This window comes from Sebastes umbrosus, chromosome 2 (assembly GCF_015220745.1).
Source record: "Sebastes umbrosus isolate fSebUmb1 chromosome 2, fSebUmb1.pri, whole genome shotgun sequence".
In the NCBI taxonomy this organism is placed as follows: Eukaryota; Metazoa; Chordata; class Actinopteri; order Perciformes; family Sebastidae; genus Sebastes; species Sebastes umbrosus.
In genome coordinates this window covers 4,520,435-4,544,765 of record NC_051270.1, presented here as the reverse complement: position 1 = coordinate 4,544,765, position 24,331 = coordinate 4,520,435, and the positions used below count along the sequence as shown (strand labels likewise).

Here is a 24,331-nt window from a genome sequence, read left to right as displayed (position 1 = left end):
TTGAAATTATGCTTGCTGAATTTTCATTGGAGTTTGCATGTTCCCCCCGTGTTAGCGTGGGTTTTCTCTGGGTTCTGCGGCTTCCTCCCACAGTCCAAAAACATGCAGGTTAATTGTTGACTCTAAATTGCCCGTAGGTGTCTCTATCTCAGTGCCAGCCCTGTGATAGTCACCTGTCCAGGGTGTACCTTCGCCCAATGTCAGCTGGGATTGGCTCAAGCACCCCCCCCCCTCCCGTCCCACGACCCTGAATAGGAAAGGCGGTTACAGATAATGGATGTATGGATTCAAACAGCTCTAGTATAACCATTTTCCTCCTCTCCAGTCCTGTCTTTTCACCGAGTTTTTAGCCTGCCTGGCTCACCCTACATCCGACCTTTGACCTGAACCTTTATTAGCCTTCCACTTCCTTTTCCTCAGCTGTTAGCTGTCAGCTAAAAAGGCCAACGAGGAGCAAGATGTGAGTCAGAGAAACAACCGTCTCACCCCCTCCACCCCTCCGTAAAAGTCAAACATTAACCTGTGAACGTCTGCCAACCTAACACAGGAAACACTTGGAGGTCTCTGTGGAGATAAAAAAAACACAAGTGCGGCACCTGTTTTATGTCCTCAATGAAAAATAGCGTGTTGAATTATGGAAGCAGGAGATGAATGACTTCCTGTGAACATAACTGGAACGTGACTCACTTTATTCTACTGGCGGGAAATCAAGATTGTGCCTTCTGCTGTCCATCACATGCTATTGCATGCATGGAGGTATTGAAATGGGGTGGATGATTCTTCCACAGCTTCGAAGCCACACTGGTTTTAAAGCCTTTTAGTGGTTTCCATTCTTGTAATAGCTGTTTGCACTCGTTCTTCTCTAAGAAGCAGAATGACTTTAAAAGCACTTCAAGTAATTTATCAAGTATGCTGGTTATCCCTGCAACATGCCTTCTATTCCTTCTGCATTATTTCTATTTGTTAATGTGTGTGTGTTGCCATGGATATTAACCTATACTGTCTGTCTATCTGTCTCTCTGTCCAGGTGTCCACATTCTGATCGCTGTCGGCGCAGTGATGATGGTGGTCGGTTTCCTTGGCTGCTACGGTGCCATCCAAGAGTCCCAGTGTCTATTGGGAACTGTGAGTCACATTTAAATGTTCCCTGTGGAGTTTTAGACCTCTAGTAGCCTTGGATGTGCATGGTTAGAAGAGGATACTACTCTTCTCGATACTCTTATCGGTTCCTTTTTATTACTAAATAACTGCTTTTTAATATATTATTTATAAAAAAAAGAATAAATTCAGAACAGTATTAGAATCTATTTATATTTTAAATATAACAGTGTTTCTAGAGCTCCAACAGTAATGTTTACAACAACTCCACGGGGCCCCTTTAACTTTATTTTCTCTTATTAAAATGTAAAACTTTTCTTTAGCTAAATCCCTTAAATGCACCAGTTATCTGACGTTTCTGTTCTGTCCTGCAGTTCTTCGCCTGCCTGGTCATCCTGTTCGCCTGCGAGGTTGCAGCTGGAATCTTGGGCTTCATGCACAAAGACACCGTAAGACTGCAAACACACACTAGAGGTTGAAACATGCAGGGCTGTACCCAATGACTTTTTTTTTTTACATTTAAAGCTTCTGTTGAGGTTTTCGAATGACGTTTCAAATGTCTGTCGTCACCCTAAAAAAATCATCGAACGAAATCCTCAATTTGAATAATCATCGGATTAAATCTTTTTTTTTATTAAATCAACTTTCTTTAATAAATATAACTCGTCAGTGCGGGCCTCCTTTTGCAGTCCCAGACAGTTTTCACTGCAGTGAAAATTTAGTTTTTGAAAGGCTAAACGCCAACAAATATGGATTAAAGCAAAATTAACGCGATAATAATGTGTTAACGCAAATTCGTTTTAACGCCACTAATTTCTTTAACGCAACTTGCGATGTTTAGGTTGTAATGGACTCAGTTTTAAAGCTAGTGTGAAGTTACTGACATTGTTATGAACCATGTCATACTAGCTTGTCACAAAGGAGGGGTAATTAACGCCCCAAACTTACACTAAATTTTGGTGAGGAAAAACTGGCATGGCCATTTTCAAAGGGGTCCGTTGACCTTTGACCTCAAGATCAGTGAATGTAAATGGGTTCTATGGGTACCCACGAGTCTCCCCTTTACAGACATGCCCACTTTATGATAATCACATGCAGTTTGGGGCAAGTCATAGTCAAGTCAGCACACTGACATACTGACAGCTGCAGTTTGCCATGTTATGATTTGAGCAGATTTTTTTTATGCTAAATGCAGTACCTGTGAGGGTTTCGGGACAATATTTGTTATTGATTTCTGTTGATCAATAATAAATATATACATATATTAGAATCAAGCAAACACATTTGCCCACTCCCATGTTGATAAGAGTATTAAATACTTGATAAAGCTCCCTTTAAGGTACATTTTGAACAGATAAGAAATGTGTGATTAATTTGCGATTGATTGCGATTACCAATGGACAGACGTGATTGATTAAATATTTTAATCAACTGAAAGCCCCAGTTTAAACACAATGAATAGACCTGCAAAAAAAAGGGAGGCACGCACCTGTACAATGACGTCATCAAATATGACAGCAGACATTCAAAGCTTCATTGAAAAACCTCAATAGATGGATTACTGCTAACTTCCAACACCTTTAGCTTTTAACAGAGCTGTTTTCAATATGAATGCCCTTTCATGCCATTCAATGCTTAATGTTTCCTGTCTCTTTCCTTTTAGTCTGAGCACAAAAACTATTTACTATAACCCTTAAAACTGACTGAATTTTGAGCTTGAACAACAAGCTTAGTTTGACATTCGAGGCTGAGCCCGTAAAAACCTCTTTGTTCCTGTTCCAGGTGTCGGGGGAGATGATCAACTACTACAACACTGTGTACGAAAAGGCCATGGTAGAAAGCGTAACTGAGCAGGACAAGACAAAGGCTGCCGCCTCCGTGCTCAAGGTCTTCCATGAGACGGTATGAACACACACTATCAAATATATCATTTGTATTCATATAAATTGTAGTAAATATATTTATTTGTTAATGTATATTTTCATATCATGTAAAAATACGACTGACTTAACTCGGAGATTACTAAAGAATGTTGAAACACAAGATGTACGATGGACATTATAGAGTCTATACTACATATAGAGGGGTAGACGACAGGGACCATCACTGTGTTGTCTTTCTATTTCAGCTGAGCTGCTGCGGTAAAGGCAAGGGGACGTCTGTCCTGACACACCTCACAGACACACTAGGCCTGACTGACATCTGCCCCAGCTCTGGAACTACAACCGTAAGTGTGATCATCCATCTCAGCAGCTCTATCGCCACTATCACGCTTGAGCAGCTTGGCACAGACTGTCACATTGTAGCTGGATTAAAAGCAACACAGACATGTTGAGTAGGTTACATTTCAGATCAAATATTAAAGGTTATTCAGAGGGTTGTACAATACCATGTCATCACGTTGTTTCTCAACCTTTCTGTCGAGACCCCCTCTGGAGTAAAGATGGGCGTACACTGTACGATTTTAGAAATGTTGTTGTGTACTTCCTACTCCTACTGTACGAGTAGATCGTTTGTGTTGTAAAGCCAAAGCTCACGATTTATGTGCTCACATTGTACGGTCCGATCATCGAGTACGTGTAAAATAGAAAGAAAAAAAAAACACGGCCAGTCGGACCGTTCTGGCTGTTGACAGTTGTCAATAAAGATTAGTTTGAAAGCTCCGAGGCAGGTAAAGTTTGTTTGCTAGAAGAGGTCTGTACGGGTCACAATGCTAACAAGGCAGAAACGTGCTGCCTTGATCATCTGTGCCATCCTGTCTGCTGAAACGTCAAAAAAAAAGAGAGGCAGCGGCGTAACGTTATATGGACTCGCTGTGGCTAGGAAGACGTGGACGGTATGGCTTGTCCATTTTGCAGAGAGAATTGGAGGTTAGCTAGCTACGTTTTACTAGCTAAATCTATTGTATACATACACAAAGCACAGATATGAGAGTGGTATCCCGGGTTGACAAGTCAGAATATCTGCTCTGAGAAAGGTCTATGGAGTCAGTGGGGCGTGAAAAGGTTCTGAAACACTGATGTGTAAAACAGTAAGTCAGTGTTAGTGGAAAGATATGCAGGGAAAGTTCTCTGTATTCACGACTCGTGCTGCACGGGGGGGGGGCCCTGACTTGATTTCTTGGCAGCACATTGACATTACTGAAATGACCTGAGTCCAATCCAAGACTCCCGTGTTGCCAGGGTTGTCTTGTGTTCAGTTTTCTGGAACTGATGTTTTCCAGTGTATTACGCCAATACCTTTAAAAGAAGCAATGGTGGTCTTCACTCCCAAAGAAATCAGGGGATAGAAATTGTAGATTGATTAAAATATATATATATATACAGTATACGTTTCGCCTACAGCTTGAGAAATACCTTTGAAAAGGTGCACCATATTTTTCTTGGAAGCCAATCAGAGCAGACTCGGCTTTTTCAGGAGGGGGTCTTAAAGAGACAGGCACTGAAATGGAGCGTTTCAGACAGAGGGATATTCACACAGACAGTATGACAAAGATAATGTGTTTTTTTTAACATTAAAGGGATAGTTCGGGTGTTTGGAAGTGATGTTGTATGAGGTATTTGTCCGTAGTCAGTGTATTACCTACAGTAGGTGGCTGTCGGCACGCCCCCAGTTTGGAGAAACAGACAGGAACACCGGAGGACGGGGGGCAGCAGCAAAAATGGATTTTAACCACCTGAAAGAAAGGCTCACCTAAAAAAAATCAATATCCGTTTCAGTGTACGCTATAATATATTATACAATATTTTCAGCGCTTTATCTTGACGTCAGACAGCCCTTTTCTGATGGGGAACTGAACCGAAAGTGAAGCCTATCTATGCTCTCTCTAAAGCCAGCAAGCTCAGATGACAAAACAGTATAGATACGTTTCACTTTCAGTTCAGTTTGCAGTTGGAAAATATTCTAAATACAGTGTACACTTGAACTGATATACATTTTTTTAGGTGAGCCTTTCTTTTAGGTATCTATATTTCTGCTGACTCTGTCCACAGCAGTACATTGCTTTGCTCCCCTGCTGGTACTCCTGTCTGTTTCTGCAAACTGGGAGCGTGTCAACCGTCATCTACTGTAGGTATATACACCGACTATGGAGAAGTACCTCATACAACCCCACTTCAAAAACACCCGAACCATCCCTTTAAAGCATGTAAACATGTTCTAGTAAAAAAAACCAAATACAAGTATGAACCTGGAAATGAGCACGATATGTCCCCTTTAAGATCGATGCTCTGGTTAGTTTGAGCTGTAGTTTGCGGGGGGGGTTGTGGCTTGCCAAGACGTCTCACTGATGGACATCTGAGTGCGAACAAAAGGATGCACTCTAATCCTAATGAGGTTTGGGCTCTACAGTAGAGTGTGATATCCTGAGGAGGAGGAGGAGGAGGAGGAGGAGAAGGAGGAGGAGGAGGAGGGAGCCTCCTTCCACAGGTCATGTTGGTTTGAGACTATTAGAAATGTTGACGCAGACACCCACGTTCGCTTCTTGATTGGGTCTTATCAGTCATGACGTGTCCGTCCCTGATCGATTCGTCACGCTCCATCACGTGAACCACTCTAATATGTCGCCATATTTGTTCAGCAACGATTCCCAATCTGTGTTTTCCACGGCGTTGGATGCCTTACACTCATGTGTTGCTTTCAGTAACAGCTCCTCCTCGTTTTAAAACAGTAATAGTGTGGATGTCCCCCTTTTTCACACTCACTTTGCAGCATTCACGCAAAGTTGAATGTTGTACGAAGTTCCTCACGGCAGCAGGGAGGCTGAATGAAACGAGGGACTGTTGCCAGTGACGGTTGTCATTTCAGCCAACAACATCAATGGCTAACTAGTCACTAGTACAACTGTTGAATTGTACTTAAATACTAATAAGCCAAAGTAAAATATGACACTGTGTTCTCCCCTTGACCTCAGAATGAGTACACGGTGTAATCAAGAAGTTATTGCTGTTTTGAAGCAGATATAAATGACACGTTTTGATGGTTTTCTTTGCAGGATTGCCACAGTAGGATCACTGAATTGTTCACAGATAAGATCTACCTGATTGGTATCGCCGCTCTGGTGGTTGCAGTTATTATGGTAAGAACACGAAGCGGCACATCGATGACATCAAACCTTTCAATGACATGCTGTATTTCTTCCTTGAATTTATCCAAAAGCATGCTTCTGTTTTATTGGACTTCTGAAGTTATTGGTCTGGACTAAAGGATGAGACGCTGCTAAAGTCACTCCACCTCACGCCAAATGGTTCCTTCTAAAAGGAGTCAAAAATATATTGTTCCTTTTTCTAAAAAAAGGCTCAGTCATTTCCTAAAACAGCTGTGCACTGTAGTTTATAGCAAACATCACACCACAATATCTAACCAACACTTCTTGTCTGTGTCCATCGTCCCAGATCTTCGAGATGATCTTCAGCATGGTGTTGTGCTGCGGGATCCGCAACAGCCCTGTGTACTAAAGCGAACGGGCCGCCAGCCTGCTCGCCGATGAAGGAGGGACGACCTCGCGTCGTCTCGGTCTTTTCCTTTTCTTTTATAAGCAGGAAACGTCACATATATTGCTTGCTGGATTTAGTCAGCTCTTTGAGAAGACAACGTAAACCATCCTCCATTGAGCATTTTAATTACACTGTCATCTCTTTTTTTTTTTTTTTTGTTAGTCACCGATGCTGTTATGCATATTTGACCAGTGCTATCCTAACCTGATATGTAGATATTATTATCACACTGTCACACATGAATGACGTCCACCAGTCCCGGTGCTCTAATCCTTTAGCGTTAGTCGTTTACTGCTTCCTTGCCTATGAACATGCTCTTATATTCTCGGTTTTATGGATGTTTTTTCACTGTTTTATGTATAAACTGTATATAAATATATATATTAACAGTGCTTTATGACTGCCTAAGCATGGGAATTGTATTACAGTAGATCCTTCTCCTGTATTCCTCCTTGCACTCTCTGCTTGTTTGTCTTGCTCTAGACTGAACCAGATGACGATGCATGTATATGACCGGCGCTAGTGAAGCGCTAGCGTTGGCCTCACCGTGCCACATAGAGGCAAACACACAAGACCATTGTCGTGGTTGACACCCACACATCGCTGTGTGATGTCTGCAGGAACTGACTAAAGAAGGAATCTCAGTTAATCTAGGAAGCTGGAACCAAAGTCAAAGTGACCTGATGTCTGTCATTTTGGCCCCTATATGGACTTGTTTGTTCATTTGTCTCTGGCTGTTTGTTGTTCATCACATGTCCTAAAACTGTCCGAGTGCTCAGTCGTATAAAACATTTAAGGAAAGTGTTTCCTTCAGTAGCTGTCGTTAGCTGGTTATCTTTGTATATGAGGAGTAGCAGGAACGGAAACGTTACCGTGCTTTTGCTGGACTGAGAAATCATTATTTCACCTGCAGTCTTTATGTGAGTGAAACTAACAAAACACTAAGATAAATCTAAAAAAGAGAAAAATAATGGTTTTATACAACTGTGCACTTATTTGTGGAGGCAACATGCTTAACACTATAATCAAATCAGAGGAGTCAAATTCAGATATGACCCACAGCAAGTTGGCTGACATGCAGTGTGACTGACGCTTCTGTTGCATCCATGTATTGGTCGCTTTTTCCAAACAAACCTGTTGGACCGTCAGCGCATCAGCCAGCTGACCCTGGTTGCTCTGCTCTGCAGGAAATTAATAGTCTGCTTGCTCGTATAGAGGAAAACACATGTTGAAACTGCAGCCTGTAGCCAGTGTAACAGCAGAAAAGAGCTTTAGTTTGGTGTTCTGAATCTGCCTTGTCTGGTTGAGTCTAGTCCCGTCTCATCCGTCGTGTCATTGTATGTTAATCCCCCCCCCCCCCTCCGGCTTCACAGCCTCTACTAACCCTCCTCACTGTCACCGTTCATCGTAGTAACTGTTCCCAGCGCAGGGCAAGAAACAGCTCATCGGTCCGGAGCCTCCCAGCGGTTTGCACTAAGCTTTGTGACCTCTTTTGCTTATGTTGCTTTAGCTGTTGGTTTGGCCCCTGTGTGTATGCGACCCCAAAAAACAGTTAGAGCTAGTGTGCACATACAGAACAGGGGTGGTGGACACAATATCATGAACACCAGTGTAATTGAATCAAACTATGTGTGAGATGTATGGAGGCCCAATCCTGCCAGGTAAATAATGGAAAAATAAATGGAGAAACAAGTAATGATTAAATTGTTGCGGTGTGTAGATCCACTTAAACCATTAATTAATTAATTAATTAATTAATTTACCAGTAATTAACCTCTAACCAGATTGTATTTAACTTGTCAGTTTCGCAAATTAATTTCAGGGCTCAATTTTACAAGTGGTCATGATTTTGCGACCGTCTCCCTCACCGTGTCTGCAGTGGTAATATTTGTACTAGTATAGGGCAGCGCAGTGACATCGGGTTGATGCTAGAATGGATGGTCCAGAGGGACACTTCCTATCCGCTGACCGAACCTGGACCACCATTTCGGAAAAAAAATATGAACGGTAGTCAACGGCGAGGGATAAATATTTTTTTTGATCCTGTTTGAATTGTGCCACAAATTTAAAACATAATTTTGCAAGTCAAGAAAGTCTCAGTTTGTCGTAGTATCATTTTGTTTTTTTGTGAAAGCGCTCAGTGAACTACATTTCTCGTTCGAGAGGGAGACGTCACTACGCGACTTTTGGATGTGTCGTCTTTCTAACTATGTATTTTCGCAGTCTGATACTTCAGCAGTTTTACAACAAACTGTGACTTTCTTGACTTGCAAAATTATCTTTTATTATATTTGTGATACATGCTACAACTCAAACAAATATTTATTTCTCCGATGACTATCCTTCATATTTTTTTCCCGAAATAAGATCCCATGGTGGACTTCACCTCTCTATAAGCTATCCTAACCATTACACTATTCGTCCCTCTGGACCGTCCATTCTAGCATCAACCGGGACATTGACAGCTACAGCGTTGACCACGAATCAGTTTTAACTGCCTGCTGAAGTTCAGCCAATCAGAGAGCTCCCGTTTATTAGTCCAGCAGGGTTTTTACCACATAGGTTTAAAAATGTATTTGTCCTGAGGTCTGTTCCTACTAGATCCTGCTGCCGCCGTCACTTAACGCATAACTGCACAGCGCCGCAGTGCTCACGCATCTTAAAACACACGCTCACGTTAAAATCATATCATCTTGTGTAACCCTCCATATTATCACAGGTTTTGTCAACCGAACTAAAACCATGTCTTGTTAACATCTCATACTTAAACGGTAAAAAAATAAGTGTCTTGTAGTATTTACAGCTCTGACGTACTAACGAAAATCATGAAGGCTGTAGAAAGACAATGTATGCCTTTTTTTTTTCTTCTTCTTCTTCTTGTATTGTGATATCTGTGTTTGGTACGTTGTCGAAGGAGTCCGGACAGAGAGAGGGGGGAGATTTTGTGGCAGTGGCGACTGAGAAGAAGTCAACACATCAGCTAAGAAATCCTTCTGTCCAGTTTCCCCTCAATGACGAGGACACTAGCGGTGTTTCTCTGACAGTCCTGTCCATGTTGCTGCCTTTTTTAATTTGGGAGCTGCCACTCAGGACCCACTGCCACTCAAATGTCAACCCCCTTCTCTGCTCTGGTAGACTTCAGTTTGCCCAAATATAAAGGGATTAAATGTATTTTACAAATAAACAGACAGGTGGTCTTGTCGTTTTTTCTTCCTAAAATGGGAAACTACAGGATGGATGAAGATTACTGAAGACAGGGATATCTTTTTATCAACCAGTCGACTAACTACAGACCGTTTCTTGCATCTATTAGTGACTACAAGAAGAATGTGAGTCAATAATAAATCTCGTGGTTTTGTTAGTTTATTAAAGCTTCAGTAGGTAGAAATGGAGTAAATATGATTTAAAAAAGTTATTTTTATAAAACGGTAGAGCATGAGACAGGTAATCTGAAAGAAATCATGTTCCTCCCGTGTCCTCCGGTGCTCCTTACTGCATCTGCAAGATTTCACAGACCGGAGTAAAACAACCAATCAGAGCTGATCTGGAGCCTTGCCTTCTCTGAGCAGCTGTCAATCACTCGCAAAGTCCGATCAAACGGTCAAACTAGGCAGCGCTGATCAAATATGAATCAATATTCTGTTACTGTAATGACTATTTCTTGTATAAAATGTTTTCAGAAACATCTTGTAGTGTACAGTTTGTTTGTGACTCCATGTTGAGATCAAGTTGAGGAAATACCAAACACCACCCACCAGCTGGAGCAAACTTTCTCATTTTACAGCTTTACAGTACACTACAAGATGTTTCTAAAAACATTTTAAAGGTCCCATATTATAAAAAAGTGAGATTTTCATGTTTTTTTATTATAAAGCAGGCTTAAGTCCTATATAAATACTGTGAAAGTATTGGAACACTCAATCCACAGCGAAATACACACAGCACGTATTCAGAAACTGCATTTGAAACAAGCTGTCAGGATTTCTGCCCATTCGTGATGTCACAAATATACAATATTTAGACCCTTTACACAATTTTAAATGTACACATTCTAAATGTGTCCCAGTTTATTCCTGGTTGCAGTGGATGTGAATGACATCAGCTGACGGGAAGTAAACATGGACCCAAGCTGTTGCCTAGCAACGCAATTCTGTTGCAATTCTGTTCTAATTCTGTCAAAATGCTTTAAAACGGAGCGTTTCAGACAGACGGTAAATACAGGCATATTTGGGCCGACAGTATGAGGAAAATGAAGTGTTTTTTGAATATTACAGCATGTAAACATGTTCTAGTAGAAACACAAAATACAAGTATGAACCTGAAAATTAGCACGATATGGGACCTTTAAGCATTTTAATACCTGTGTATTTTGCCATTTTTATACTTTAAAAATCACCAGAATGCAGGAAACAAAGTCTCTGAAACTCAAATTTTTCTAGGGGAGGACCCACTTTGGTATTGAAATCCTCCGCAATATTGATTCATATTTGATCAGCGCTGCCTAGTTTGACTGTCTAATCGGAGTTCGCAAGTGATTGACAGCTGCCTCCTTCGAATGAGCAGCCAATTGGAACGCTGTCTCTCTCTGAAATTACCTGTGATTGGCCAAAGTCTCCCATTAAGGGCTGGATTTTTTTAAAGCCTGAAAACAGAGCCATGAGGAGGTGCAGAAGTCTAGTTTTCTCTCAGAACACTTGAATTACAATATGCTGAAAGGTTATTATGGAATTTTTCTTCCAAAAACTTTCTGCCTACTGAAGCTTTAATAGGGATTTAACTTAACTTCAGAGTGGACTCTCAAAACAAGCTCAGTCTGGGACAAAAAGCGTAGCTGTCGTCATAGAAAATGATTTCAACCTGAGTAGGCTTATTTATTACGTCAGTAAGACTTATTTTTCAGCATCTATACAAAGGAAGGAATAGAAAACATTGCTGGCTTCATTTCAGACAAGCCATTTATATGGGACTAATGGGAGTATATTGATGACAAAAGATTTGAGGGAGCATAAAACAAGTTTGAGCACTATTCAGTCTGCAAGTCAGCCTTTAAGAGAGTCCACAGGGACGGCTGAGAGTAGGAATGTGTGCCAGGGAGGACAGAAACTGTGAACTGTGAGCTGTGAGCGTAACAGATGATGTGATCAGCTAGAGGAACTGTTGTTGACTCCGGCATTAGAGATTCTCACGGTCATGATGATCAAAGCTGCTCGCTCACGCTCACTTTTGGCAGTGTGAGTCCCCTGAGCACAATCTGTTAAACTGAGAGCCAGATGTCACTTCTTTAACTTGACCTGGAAGTGAAGGCACATCCTTTTTAAACCTTCTACTTTCAGAATAAAAGCTGAGGCAGTTTTTACCACTAGATGGAGACAAAGTATTTGGTATCTTAAAAATGAAACTGCATTGACACTAAATGACTAAAATCACATTCAGTTTATTGGCAAATTATATTTACTATTTAGGCCATTATGATGAAATAAAATATAAAATAAATTAGTAGGCTGGAGGACAGAGAAGCAGATTGTGACAGAACTTCAATCTACAGAGCAGATGCACAATAACTGTGTGAAAAGGGTTGCTTTTCTCCCTGTTCCCCAAAATGAACAGTGTTTTGTGTCGGCTTAAAGCTTCAGTAGGCAAGATTAGAGCAAATATGATTAAAAAATATATATATTTTTTTTAAACGGTTGCTATACTGTGACAGTAGTACATGAGATGGGTAACCTGAAAAAATCATGTGCCTCTGTGTCCTCCGGTGCTCCTAACAGCATCTGCAAGATTTCACAGACCGGAGGAAAACAAGCAGTCAGAGCTGATCTGAGGTCTGCTGTCCAGCTGTCGTTTATGAGAGCCGGCTGTCAATCACTCGCGAACTCCGACCAAACGGTCAAACTAGGCAGCGCTGATCAAATTTGAATCAATATTCTGTTACGTTAATGCCTATTTCTCTCCTCAAATGTTGTCAGAATCATCTTGTAGTGCACGATTTAGCTGTAAAATGAGAAAGTTTGTGACGCCGCCGCCATTGTGAAATCTGGTGAAGGAACGCCAAGTTCCGGTCACATGACTGGAGCACAGCCAATAGGAACGCTCTCTCTCTGAAATGACCTGTGATTGGTCAAAGTAGATTTTTGAAACCCTGAAAACAGAGCCATGAGGAGGTGCAGAAGTCTAGTTTTCTCTCAGAACACTTGAATTACAATATGCTAAAAGGTTATTATGGAATTTTTGCCCAATGATGCCAAAAATATATAATGCCTACTGCCACTTTAAATGTTGATTTCAGTCCAATGTTTCAGTTTATTTGATGTCAAGTAGAGTGTATGAATGACGCAAGCTTGTTTAGTTTGTTTTATTGGGATGTTGTTGTCCTGTCTGGGATGGGGGGGTAGATCAGCTGCTCAGCAGCTCAATCAAGGAAACAGGTTTTCTTCATGATGTCCTCTCTCAGGGAGGGGCTGGGCTCTGTTAACATGTAGGATGATAAAGGTCAGATAGTCCTGCAGTAAACGATTGATTCTATAATAGTTGGTGGGCTCATTGTTATGTATGAGTGCCTTGTACAGTATAACCAAACAAGAGATCATACAGTTGAATGTTTGGATAAATCAGAGGTCATCCTGTCTGACTCTGATATGACCAACCATGGCTTTTTAATAACCGTGGACAATAGGATCCAGGTGAGCGTCTACAATACATCTGGTGTTAGGAATGCCTTTGAAGCTACACACACCCTAGAAACCATTCGTTTGTTGATGCTAACAATGCAAATACAGGTCAAAATGTTCAGCTCTACAATCAAATAAAGATGTATTTACAGACATGTGGCATGTGATGGGTGTTTGACTGAGATCAGGACCAGCACATTGTCCATTGTGTATATTTGAGGGTAAACCATGAGTAAGTTGAAAGTAAATATCGAAGTAAAGTTACGTTATACACGCATCACACTTCATGCTTATTTTGAATATAGTTTGTTAATTATCAGATTTCCTGATCCTGATGAGTTGGAATTATGATACAGAATGCGTTTATTTTATTTGAAATATACTGTATAAGCTAATGTCATGTTCCCATTCTTAACTATGTGATTTAACCCTCTGAGACCCACAATAGACCTGTTTTTGTCTTTTTTTTTAGGGGGGTGCAGGGGGTCTTTAGAGGGAGATAGCAGGTCAACAGTAAATGTCACATAGAAGTGGTGTACATCATCTGAAAGCTGGGAACCTGAAGATTAATTTGAGATGCAGCTCAGCACTGTGTGTCAAGTTGTACTTGTCATAAATCAGAAATAAACAAATATTCAAACACACCATTTTTAGAATAGACGGAAATAACACATTAATATACTGTACTGCATGAAAAAAAATGCATGTGATTATCATAAAGTGGGCATGTCTATGAAGGGGAGACTCGTGGGTACCCATAGAACCCATTTTCATTCACTGATCTGGAGGTCAGAGGTCAAGGGACCCCTTTGAAAATGGCCATGCCAGTTTTTCCTCGCTAAAGATTTAGCCCAACTTTGCTGCGTTATTTAGCTTCCTTGCCAACAGATAGTATGACATGGTTGGTACCAATGGATTCCTTAGGTTTTCTAGTTTCATATGATATCTGTGTCTATGTCTTCACTCTAGCTCTAAAACTGAACCTACTAGAGCCTCTGAAAGACAGTACAGTCAGTCGGGATTGCAGGTCTCAGAGGGTTAACGTCATCATTATCATGTCCCACCCTGGCAATATATCAGGACAAAAGTTAGCACACTGTTGTTTTGTCCCTCAATAAACTTCTGCTACTTCAGCATCTCTGGTAGCCGAACTAGCATGCTATATTAAATCAATATTATCATGTTAACAATGGATCAAGTGCCTTTGTGTAAAGGATTTGCCCGTAGTGACGAACCCTCAGAGTTTTATCACCTGAATCATTGTTTTGGTTTTACAGCCCACAACTTTACTGTTTAGTTCGCTCATTGTTGGCTCCCTCGGTTGATTTAATGTGTTTCAGTGGGCCAGTATAAACCCTGTCTCACACCGTCCCTCCCCCACTCTGTATGCTGCTAGTTTATCACATAATAATTACTCACTGCCAGTTTGTGATTAATCGTTGACTCTATTAGTCTCGGATGCTTTAGATTCCAGCATCCACCCTCTATCCCAATGACAGAGCGGTGAAAACAAGAGAACAATGTTTAAATCGAAGAGGAACAGTGTTTCCAGATCAGACAGTTTCCAGCCCAATTACAACTTAAAATCGAATTGAAAAAAAAACAGCCCAAATTATAACCTCGCCAGAAAACAGTGTAAAACTGTAAAAATATTACATGTGCAATAGAAAACACATCATCGACATACAAAGGTTCATATCTTTAAAATTCAGCCCAACTTTAGAGGGTTATTTAGCCTCCTTCACGACATGGTAGCATGACATGGTTTTCTAGTTTCGTATGATATCTGTATCTTCACTCTAGCCCTTAAACTGAATCTACTAGAGCCTCTGAAAGACAGTGTCTGATATTTTTCTGGATGAGGACACATTTGCTTCTTTGTTATTGGGAGTAATATGAAAAATGTATAAAGATATTGCCAGAAAAAAAATCCCTACATTGGGCTAATGTTTGCTCAGAATTACTCCAAACCTTTTTGGACACACAACAAGTAAACAACATAAAAGCACAGCCATATATTAAAGCTGTAATTTGTGGGATACTGATGATTAAAATACAGTCTGAATAGCCTGTAATTAACCCCCAATTTTTTTTTTAATTATCCAGTTAGAGAAAATTCATATGGAATGAATTAACTTTACATTTATGAGTAGCTTTTAAGTTAACTAAATAAGAACAAAGTTAGCAGCACATATTCCTGGGTTTATGTAAATAAAAGTAAGAGGTCGTGGCCTTTGAGTGTAAGCGAGCGTCTGCGTGTGCTGCTAGACGTACTCCTCATTACATCCACATCCAGACTCAGAGTCAGTGGGTTCTCTGTAGGCTCGTGTAGAAGCCTTAGGGTCTCAGTATTTGCATGATTGTTTGTGAGGCCGGCTGCAGGAATCCCTCCCTGAGCCTCTCTGCCTCTGATTTATTACTCAGACTTCAGACCTCCCCCAACAATTCCCATGCTAGCTTTAGGTGATGAGGTTATTTCCACATTCCTGGGCCCTTAAACAACCGCCCCATCAACAAGAAAACTCTGCTCATTTTGCAATACTATCATTACTCTCCTTTGAAATGTTGCTAAAAGGACAATAAGGAGTTGGAGCCAGAGGGGAATACCAGCCAGACTTCACTCGTAGTATTTGTGTACAAGGAAAACTGCTTCTCAACAGCTTGTATTTACGTTGTGCTTCACCTCAGTGACCCTTTGAGGGGGGAACTTTTGAGATGACATCATGTTGTAGTTTCTCTGAAACATCACTTCAGCTGAGCTCCACCCTGTCCCTCCTGATGTATCCAGTCATCGTATTTCCAAGATCTTACACAACATACACACATGTGATATGATGTCAGGGTTTACTCATATATGGTGAAGGATAAATTTAGTTACATTGAGCGTAACTTTTAGTCATGTTCGCCTGACGTCATTGAAGATTCAAGTGAATTTACAGGAGTACCATTGAATTTACTCACTGCTCAGACATTTCCTCTTGCTCCAGCATCAGGCCCAAATGTCCACACTTATCTGTGCTAACAGCTTGGCTCTATGGATGGTAATGTTGGTCTTTCACTGGGTCCAGACTGAAATGTCTTGACAGCTATTGGATAGTTGCCATGGAGACTCCTCTTTCAAATAATTGTATTGTTTTCTTTGTAGACACGGCAAAAGTCTTATCAAATGTAGAACGTAACTCATTGTCCTTGGCATGAAATAAAAACAGAAAAGGGACCACCCCACCCCATGTTGGGCTTGGTCACATGAAAGGGAAAAAAAATAAATAATAAGAAAAATAATTTAAAAAAAGCAATAAATTAAACTAATTAAGAAAAGTAAATAACTAGAAATATTAAATAATAAAAGAAATTAAATGAAATCAGATAATGGACTTTAAATAAATAAAATAAATTAAAACAAATAGGGAAATAAAGAGGGTCCTAGGAGAGGTGTAGTGAAGATCCATCCCCCTTGCCATGGAGACTCCTAATGGTGACTAAATTGGTGAAGAAGAAAAATGTAATTTCCCTTCGGGGATCAATAAAGTGTCTTCTTCTTCTTCTTCTTCTTCTTCTTCTTCTTCTTCTTCTTCTTCTTCAACATGTCAAAGACTTAATCTTGTTAAACTCTTTGTACAGAAAGTTGTGCATCACAACGGCATAGACTGCATCCACATTTGTGTTTTAGGCTGTTCATATATATTTCTGCACACACTGCAACGCCTACGTCTGACTAAATCAACATAACTACAATTTAATGAAACATCATTGCATTGTTTGTTGCAGTGTATTTGTTGATTATACCACTGGGAGTCACTAAAGTCACATATTATACACATAAGGTCTTCAGTAGCTCTAACTGCAGTAGAAGTAGACTACAATCACTCTCATCTGTCAGCCTCAGGCTCACTGATAGGTTAGACAGGTGAAGGCACGCAGTACATCACTCCAATCCTCTGGATTACATCAGTCCTACCTGTCAGCCACCCATCATGCACTTCTACAACAGCCTCGTCACTGTGACAGTCAGCTAGTTAGTGACTTTACCAGTAACTTTATACATAGACACACTGACTTTCCATCCATGGCCTGTGTTGACACACAAGTTACAAACAATAAATAGCCGAAACAATAGTTATAATAAATACAGTTATTTATGAAAGTAAATAATTTACCAGTGTTGTCAGATCTTGCGAGAGAAACAAGCAACCAGGTCTACAGAAACAAGCCCAAAAAAGCCCAAAACAAGCGACCTTACCTACCTCAATATGAGAAATAGAGGCAGCCACTTGATCACTTCATATATATGTATGAATTTATCTTGGATTGCGCGCATTTCAGTTCATTTTGCATTGCATTGCATTTTTGCATCTATTTTTAGCTTGTAACTTTACATTTTTCTTGTCAACTAAACTTAAACAAATTGAACATTTAATTTAATTTTTGCATTTCTGCAAATGCTGTGAATCCGGTGTTGGTAAGCCTCATTAAAGAGAACGGTGCTGCGTTTCTTTTATGTTTTTCAGTGCTAACATGTTGAACCAGATCGGCACGATGTGCTCATATATCACACTTACAATTACGGCAAACTGCCTGTGAATCGTCGGAGAGAGACATGTGCCCAAATAATAATAAGCTATAATAAGCTATAACTACACTTTAGAAAACAAGCCCAAAAAACGCAACCCGCGACTACCAATATTTGTAAGCAACTTTTCAGGAAAACAAGCCCAAAGTCGCTGATAATAAGTGGACTTGGCAACTCTGCTTAAAACTATTGTGATGTCTGAAATGTGTTGCGGTTTACGGGGCTAGGCTTATTGTTCTGGGGGGTCGAAATCTGAATTTCACCTAGGGCACCAAAAGGGCTATAGAGCCGGCCCTGCTGCAACTTGCCATGATGGCAATTAAGAACATTTCACCAGTATGTTAATTGAAAACATGATCCGGGCAGCGTAACGTGTCATTCAATTAAACAATTAAATCAACACATAGGTTAACAATACATATAAAGAAAATAAAGGGATAAATAAACACAAACAAACAAACAAAAAATATTTTTTTTCACTAAACTTTATTTTAAATTTGTAAACAATGCAAGGAACAATTAAATCAACACAAAGGTAAACAATACGTATAAAGGAAATAAAGAGATTAAAACAAACATGCATAAAAATATTTTTTTCTTTCTTTTTTTCAATAAACTTTATTTTAAATTTGTAAACAATACAAAGAACAATTAAAACAACACAAAGGTAAACAATACATATAAAGGAAATAAAGGGATAAATAAAAACAAACAAACATAAAAAAAGAAATCTTTCTTTTTTTTCAGTAAACTTTATTTTAAATTTGTAAACAATACAAAGAAAATTAAATCAACATATAAAGTAAATAAAGGGATAAATAAAAACAAACATAAAAATATTTGTTTTCTTTCTTTTTTTTCAATAAACTTTATTTTAAATTTGTAAACAATACAAAGAAAATTAAATCAACATATAAAGTAAATAAAGGGATAAATAAAAATAAACATAAAAATATTTGTTTTCTTTCTTTTTTTTCAATAAACTTTATTTTAAATTTGTAAACAATACAAAGTCCAATTAAATCAACACAAAGGTAAACGATACATATAAAGGAAATAAAGGGATGAAAAAAAAATACAAAAAACATTTTTTTTTTCTCTTTCTGTTTTTTCTATAAACTTTATCTTAAATGTTTAAACAATACAAAGAACAATTAAATAAACACATAAAGGAAATAAAGGGATACATAAAAACAAACACATAAAAATAAAATAACTTAAATAGTTTGCTGTTGTTAATTAGTTCTTGACGTCATTAGTTGGAGACATGTCTGTTCTGACGTCACTAGGTGGATCTTGTTGGTTTGCCCCCCCACCACCCCCCAGTCCTGCAGGACCCGCCTCCAGTCAGTCTGCTGACCGACCGGGTCTCCATTTCGTCTCGGACCTTCAGAGACATCAGACCTCCTGTCTCTCCTCCTGGATAGCTCTTCTTCTCTCTCTCTAGTGAAGCTGTGTTTTATCCTCCTCTCTCTCTGTGTGTGATGATGAGCGTGTCGGCGGCAGAGAGCTGCTTTCTGTCCGCTCTGCAGCCCAACATCTCGTCCTGCACCGCCTATGTGGTTCCCTCGGACGGTGCCTGTCCGGACCCGGTGTCTAAAGCCCGCAGGGTCCGGGAGCAGGTCCGGATGCGTCTGGCTGAGAAGAAGTCCTCCTCTTTACCCAGACTGGACGACTCTCTGAACGGAGCGACAGGTGAGACACACACCTTCAAAACCTGGAGCTGCAGGTGAGCTCCAGCTGCTCAGAGAGGGAGGTTGCATGTAGTTTGAGAGGTTAGTTTGTGCAGGTTGAAGCTCTGCTCCAGCTGCTCAGAGAGGAGGTTGCATGTAGTTTGAGAGGTTAGTTTGTGCAGGTTGAAGCTCTGCTCCAGCTGCTCAGAGAGGAGGTTGCATGTAGTTTGAGAGGTTAGTGTCTGCAGGTTGAAGCTCTGCTCCAGCTGCTCAGAGAGGAGGTTGCATGTAGTTTGAGAGGTTAGTTTGTGCAGGTTGAAGCTCTGCTCCAGCTGCTCAGAGAGAGGAAGGTTGCATGTAGTTTGAGAGGTTAGTTTGTGCAGGTTGAAGCTCTGCTCCAGCTGCTCAGAGAGAGGGAGGTTGCATGTAGTTTGAGAGGTTAGTTTGTGCAGGTTGAAGCTCTGCTCCAGCTGCTCAGAGAGGAGGTTGCATGTAGTTTGAGAGGTTAGTGTCTGCAGGTTGAAGCTCTGCTCCAGCTGCTCAGAGAGGGAGGTTGCATGTAGTTTGAGAGGTTAGTTTGTGCAGGTTGAAGCTCTGCTCCAGCTGCTCAGAGAGGAGGTTGCATGTAGTTTGAGAGGTTAGTTTGTGCAGGTTGAAGCTCTGCTCCAGCTGCTCAGAGAGGAGGTTGCATGTAGTTTGAGAGGTTAGTTTGTGCAGGTTGAAGCTCTGCTCCAGCTGCTCAGAGAGGAGGTTGCATGTAGTTTGAGAGGTTAGTTTGTGCAGGTTGAAGCTCTGCTCCAGCTGCTCAGAGAGAGGGAGGTTGCATGTAGTTTGAGAGGTTAGTTTGTGCAGGTTGAAGCTCTGCTGCTGGTGTCAGACTGAATCAATCAATATTAGGCAATAACATGTGCAGGGTCAGCAGTAAAAACACACTGATAAGGAGTTAAAAAGCAGGTAGAAGTGATGTAAAGTGTCTCTGTTCACACTGGATGAGTGAATCTGGCTCCACTACTGGATGAAGGCTTAAAGCTGCAATGGTAAAAAATGTTTGGACCAATTGTGCAGTGAAACAACAGTGACATATTATTATCTATTATATTTATGTGATAGATAATAATATGTCACTGTTATTTCATTTTGTATTTTTTTTAAATGCTGCAGATGAGCCCCAGCTACTCAGAGAGGTTAGTTCTGTAGCTGCTCAGAGAGGAGGTTGCATGTTGGTTTCCAGTCAGTAAAGTGCAGGTTGAAGCTCCTAGTGCAGCTGCCAGACTGAATCAATCAATATTAGGCAATAACATGGACAGGGTCAGCAGTAAAAACACACTGATAAGGAGTTTAAAAGCAGGTAGTAGGTGATGTAAAGTGTCTAAAGTGTGTCTCTTACTGGATGGAGGCTTAAAACTGCATTGGTTAATTTTGTTTGGACCACTTGTGCAGTGAAACAAGTTGTAATAGTGACATATTATTATTTAATCAAGTTGTTGTGGTGAAAGTGTAAGCAAACAGGTAAAGCTGCAGTAGGCATATTTGCCAACCTTGGGACCTGTAAAAAAAAAGGGAGGATTCTGTAGTTCTAGACCAGGTGTCTGCAACCTGCGGCTCTGGAGCCACGTCTTTACCCCCTCTCCAGGGGCTCCCTGTGGATTTTTAAAAATGGAAATGAACTGTTCTTTGTTTACATTTTCATTTTTATTTATCTTTGTTGTAGGTCTATGGTACGACGGAGTATTAAGGCCACATTGAGGAAAAAAAAAAAATCTGAGATTTTGAGAATAAAGTCATAATATTACGAGAAAAATGTCATGATATTATAAAGTAGTAATTTTAAGTGCTATTTTCTTTTTTTTCACGGAAAGTTATGACTTTATTCTCATGATATTATGATTTTATTCTGGAAATCTCAGATTTTCTTTCCCTCAATGTGGCCCTAATACTCAGTAGTACATTTTCACTTTGGCCCTCACTGCATTAGACTTATATCCTATATACTTAGACTATAAACTGTGTTACCTTCATCACAATGATCAAATGTTTTGCAGCTCCAGACAGATTTTTTTTTTTTTTTTGCCTAAAATGTCTCTTTTGATAGTAAAGGTTGCTGACCCCTGTTCTAGAGACTTTTAAATACTGAAAATAACAAAATATTGAGTACACTGCAACAGCAGTGTTTTGTTAAATAGGCCTGCTTTTAATTTTACTTTCGATTCTCAGGAAAGAAAACAGAATAATTCATCCCCACTGGTGTGAACTTGGCGTGTGAATCTCTGGCATAAACTAATATTCATCTGTTTTTATTTATTTTTGTTCCTGCTTGAGTATTTCTTTCTCTTATCACTCTCCATTTCTCTCTCACGGCACCGCATATGCACTCTGAAACCTGTTATGGTACGTGACCACAGGCTCAGTCCTGTCCACGCTTCCCATTCATTGTCTATGTAAGCAAGCCGTGCAATGCATTCTGGTAGCTTGGCGGCGCGTTTTGCGAGACGGAGCGTCACGACGGCCGCTCCTCATTTGCATAAAGTTGAGGTGTAGGCTACTTTATACAAATCACAAGCGTCTGACGCGACTCGCCGCCTCTGGAAACTCCCTAGAAGCTTTTAAACTAATCGTTGTTGATCCAAAATAAAAACAAATTATGACAAATAGATGGCTTATGTATCACCTCAAATGTTTTCAGAAACACATTTCGGTGAACTATTTTTGTTAAATAAGTTTCCAAACGTGCCGCCATGTTAGTTTGAAAGCTTTGGAGCAGCAGGCCACGGAGGGAAAGAGTTCATCCAATCAGGTGCCGAGTGCCTTGTTTTTAGTGACAGCCCATCAAGCATCCAATGCTGGGAAGCGGCTCATCCCCTTGCGATAAAAAAACGCCCCTGTTGGACACTTACCATTATTTCCAACGGCTTGCGCAAAGCCACGACGGCTTTTCGCTGCTTTGAGCAAAGTCCAACTTTGGGTGCTGCACGCGGGAAGAAAGCGGGAGAGGGCAATGAAAAACGTGAGAATCGGGAGGGTTGGCCAGTATGCAGTGTGTAGAAAAGGAGCATATATGATTTAAAAAAAGTTATTTTTATAAAACGGTAACTATATCGTGACAGTAGTGCATGAGACAGGTATTCTGAATACAATCATGTCCTCCAGTGCTCCTAATGGCATCTGCAAGATGTCACAGACAGGAGGAAAACAAGCAGTCAGAGCTGATCTGGAGTCTGCCGTCTCTGAGCAGCTACTATTATTTTAATGCTTACATTCATGCCCTATTTATGGTGTAATTACTATTTATCCTCACTGTTAACACCTCAAAGATGTCATGAAACACGGTTTAACATCTTTTCTTCGGGGTCTGCTGCTTGTTAAGTTTGACATTCATTCACCGAGCAGCTCATTAAACATTAAACTCACGACTTCCTGTTCAAGTTAAAGATGAACAGCAGCCAGCAGGTATCAGATTTAGGCCAGTGTGTGTGCCCTTTTTTCTTTCTCTGTAAACAGTAATCTGAGTGGTAACCATATCTCTGTATACTCCACTCTATTAATGTAACCGTACACCATCTGAACACAGAGGGGCTTCTGGGTTTAGCTGGAGAGGCGGAAGTCTTTGGGGTTATGGTTCGTTCTGTTTTCGGTAAATGTGACCATCAGAATTCAGCAGTTACTCATTCTTACTGTAAAACATAAGCCACTGAAATGTTGGCACCTGGCCAGCAACAGAGAAAGTCAATAAGTCAGTAGGCTAATGCTCCATTGTTCTTACAAAAAGACTACGAGCTCTCAGTTTTCCAAAGTTCGAACAAACAACCTCAGGTCATCTCAGCTTGGGCGTGAAACTTAAGAATGTTTGACAGAAAACCTACATTACAAACTGAATGTGAAATAAAGTGACAGAAGTGGGCATTTAGGAGGCAGGGAGGGTTTAATGAAGGATGTTATCCAGTTGCATTATGGGAAACTTCCAAAGAGTATAGAAGCAAAGAAACTCCAGTCTTTTTTTTGACAACAGCCGTTGCTGCCATTTTGGACTGAAAACGCTTATTATATTTATAATATTGTTCAACACAGGCCATTTCGGTAGAATATGACAACAGAATAGAAATAGTTTAGTTTTACCTTTGTACGGCACTTTGTAGGCGGATGTTTTACTGGCATCCGGAAGTCGCTTTCAGTCCAAAATGGGGGCTAATGTTGCAATGGAATGAACAATTGACCTTCACTTCCTGGCAATATATACGTTCTTTGATCTGTTGCTTTGACTTTTGACCATTCTTTTTTAAGAATTGTATCTCCTGAACTTTCTAAGATGTAGTCCTAATTGGATAGAATCAAGCTAATTGAACAGTAATCATTTTCTTCATAGGTCACACCGAAACCAAAGAAAAGTTGCGTATCAAATCAAATGTCATGTACCAAACTGTCTGGAATGAACCCATGCACACCGTTACAACACTATTATTCATACAGTCAAGAACAATCCCAGGATGATGTGGAATTTTGAAATGATGAAATTACTCATTACTTTTTGTCTTACGGTCACTTGATCCACTAAATAGAGTACTGTGTGTGTTGTCGGGTGAACTTTTGCTCTGATAATAGCTGTGACACATCATAGCAGGGACACGATAAGAGAGCTGTAGCATCCCTGTGTTAAAGCTGAACACGTACATACTTGTCATTGTGGTCCAGTTCATCAGAAGGCTATTCAGAGGAATGATGTCACAGGACTTTCAACCCGGTTTTACGGGAAGGCAAATAAATACCACGACATTACACGAACATTCAGCATGTCATGAGTACGCATTTTAGCGTTTTCACGTGTCATTTGTA

At 40.3% G+C, this 24,331-nt stretch overlaps 1 protein-coding gene and 1 pseudogene across 2 annotated transcripts in view; both read left to right on the top strand.

Annotated features, from left to right (window-relative positions):
* The window catches only part of LOC119504222 (CD81 protein-like), a 31,838-nt gene extending 22,057 nt beyond the window's left edge, over positions 1-9,781 (top strand). For both annotated transcript variants that reach the window (XM_037796256.1, XM_037796258.1), the window contains exons 3-8: positions 1,028-1,125; positions 1,473-1,547; positions 2,881-3,000; positions 3,227-3,325; positions 6,092-6,175; positions 6,492-9,781. In XM_037796256.1, coding sequence (XP_037652184.1) covers positions 1,028-1,125; positions 1,473-1,547; positions 2,881-3,000; positions 3,227-3,325; positions 6,092-6,175; positions 6,492-6,554 — 539 coding nt within the window. In that variant the 3' untranslated portion in view covers positions 6,555-9,781. The remainder of the gene's footprint in view (positions 1-1,027; positions 1,126-1,472; positions 1,548-2,880; positions 3,001-3,226; positions 3,326-6,091; positions 6,176-6,491) is intronic.
* A 9,337-nt stretch (positions 9,782-19,118) lies between these two features.
* LOC119474632 overlaps positions 19,119-24,331 on the top strand; it is a 34,878-nt pseudogene continuing 29,665 nt past the window's right edge.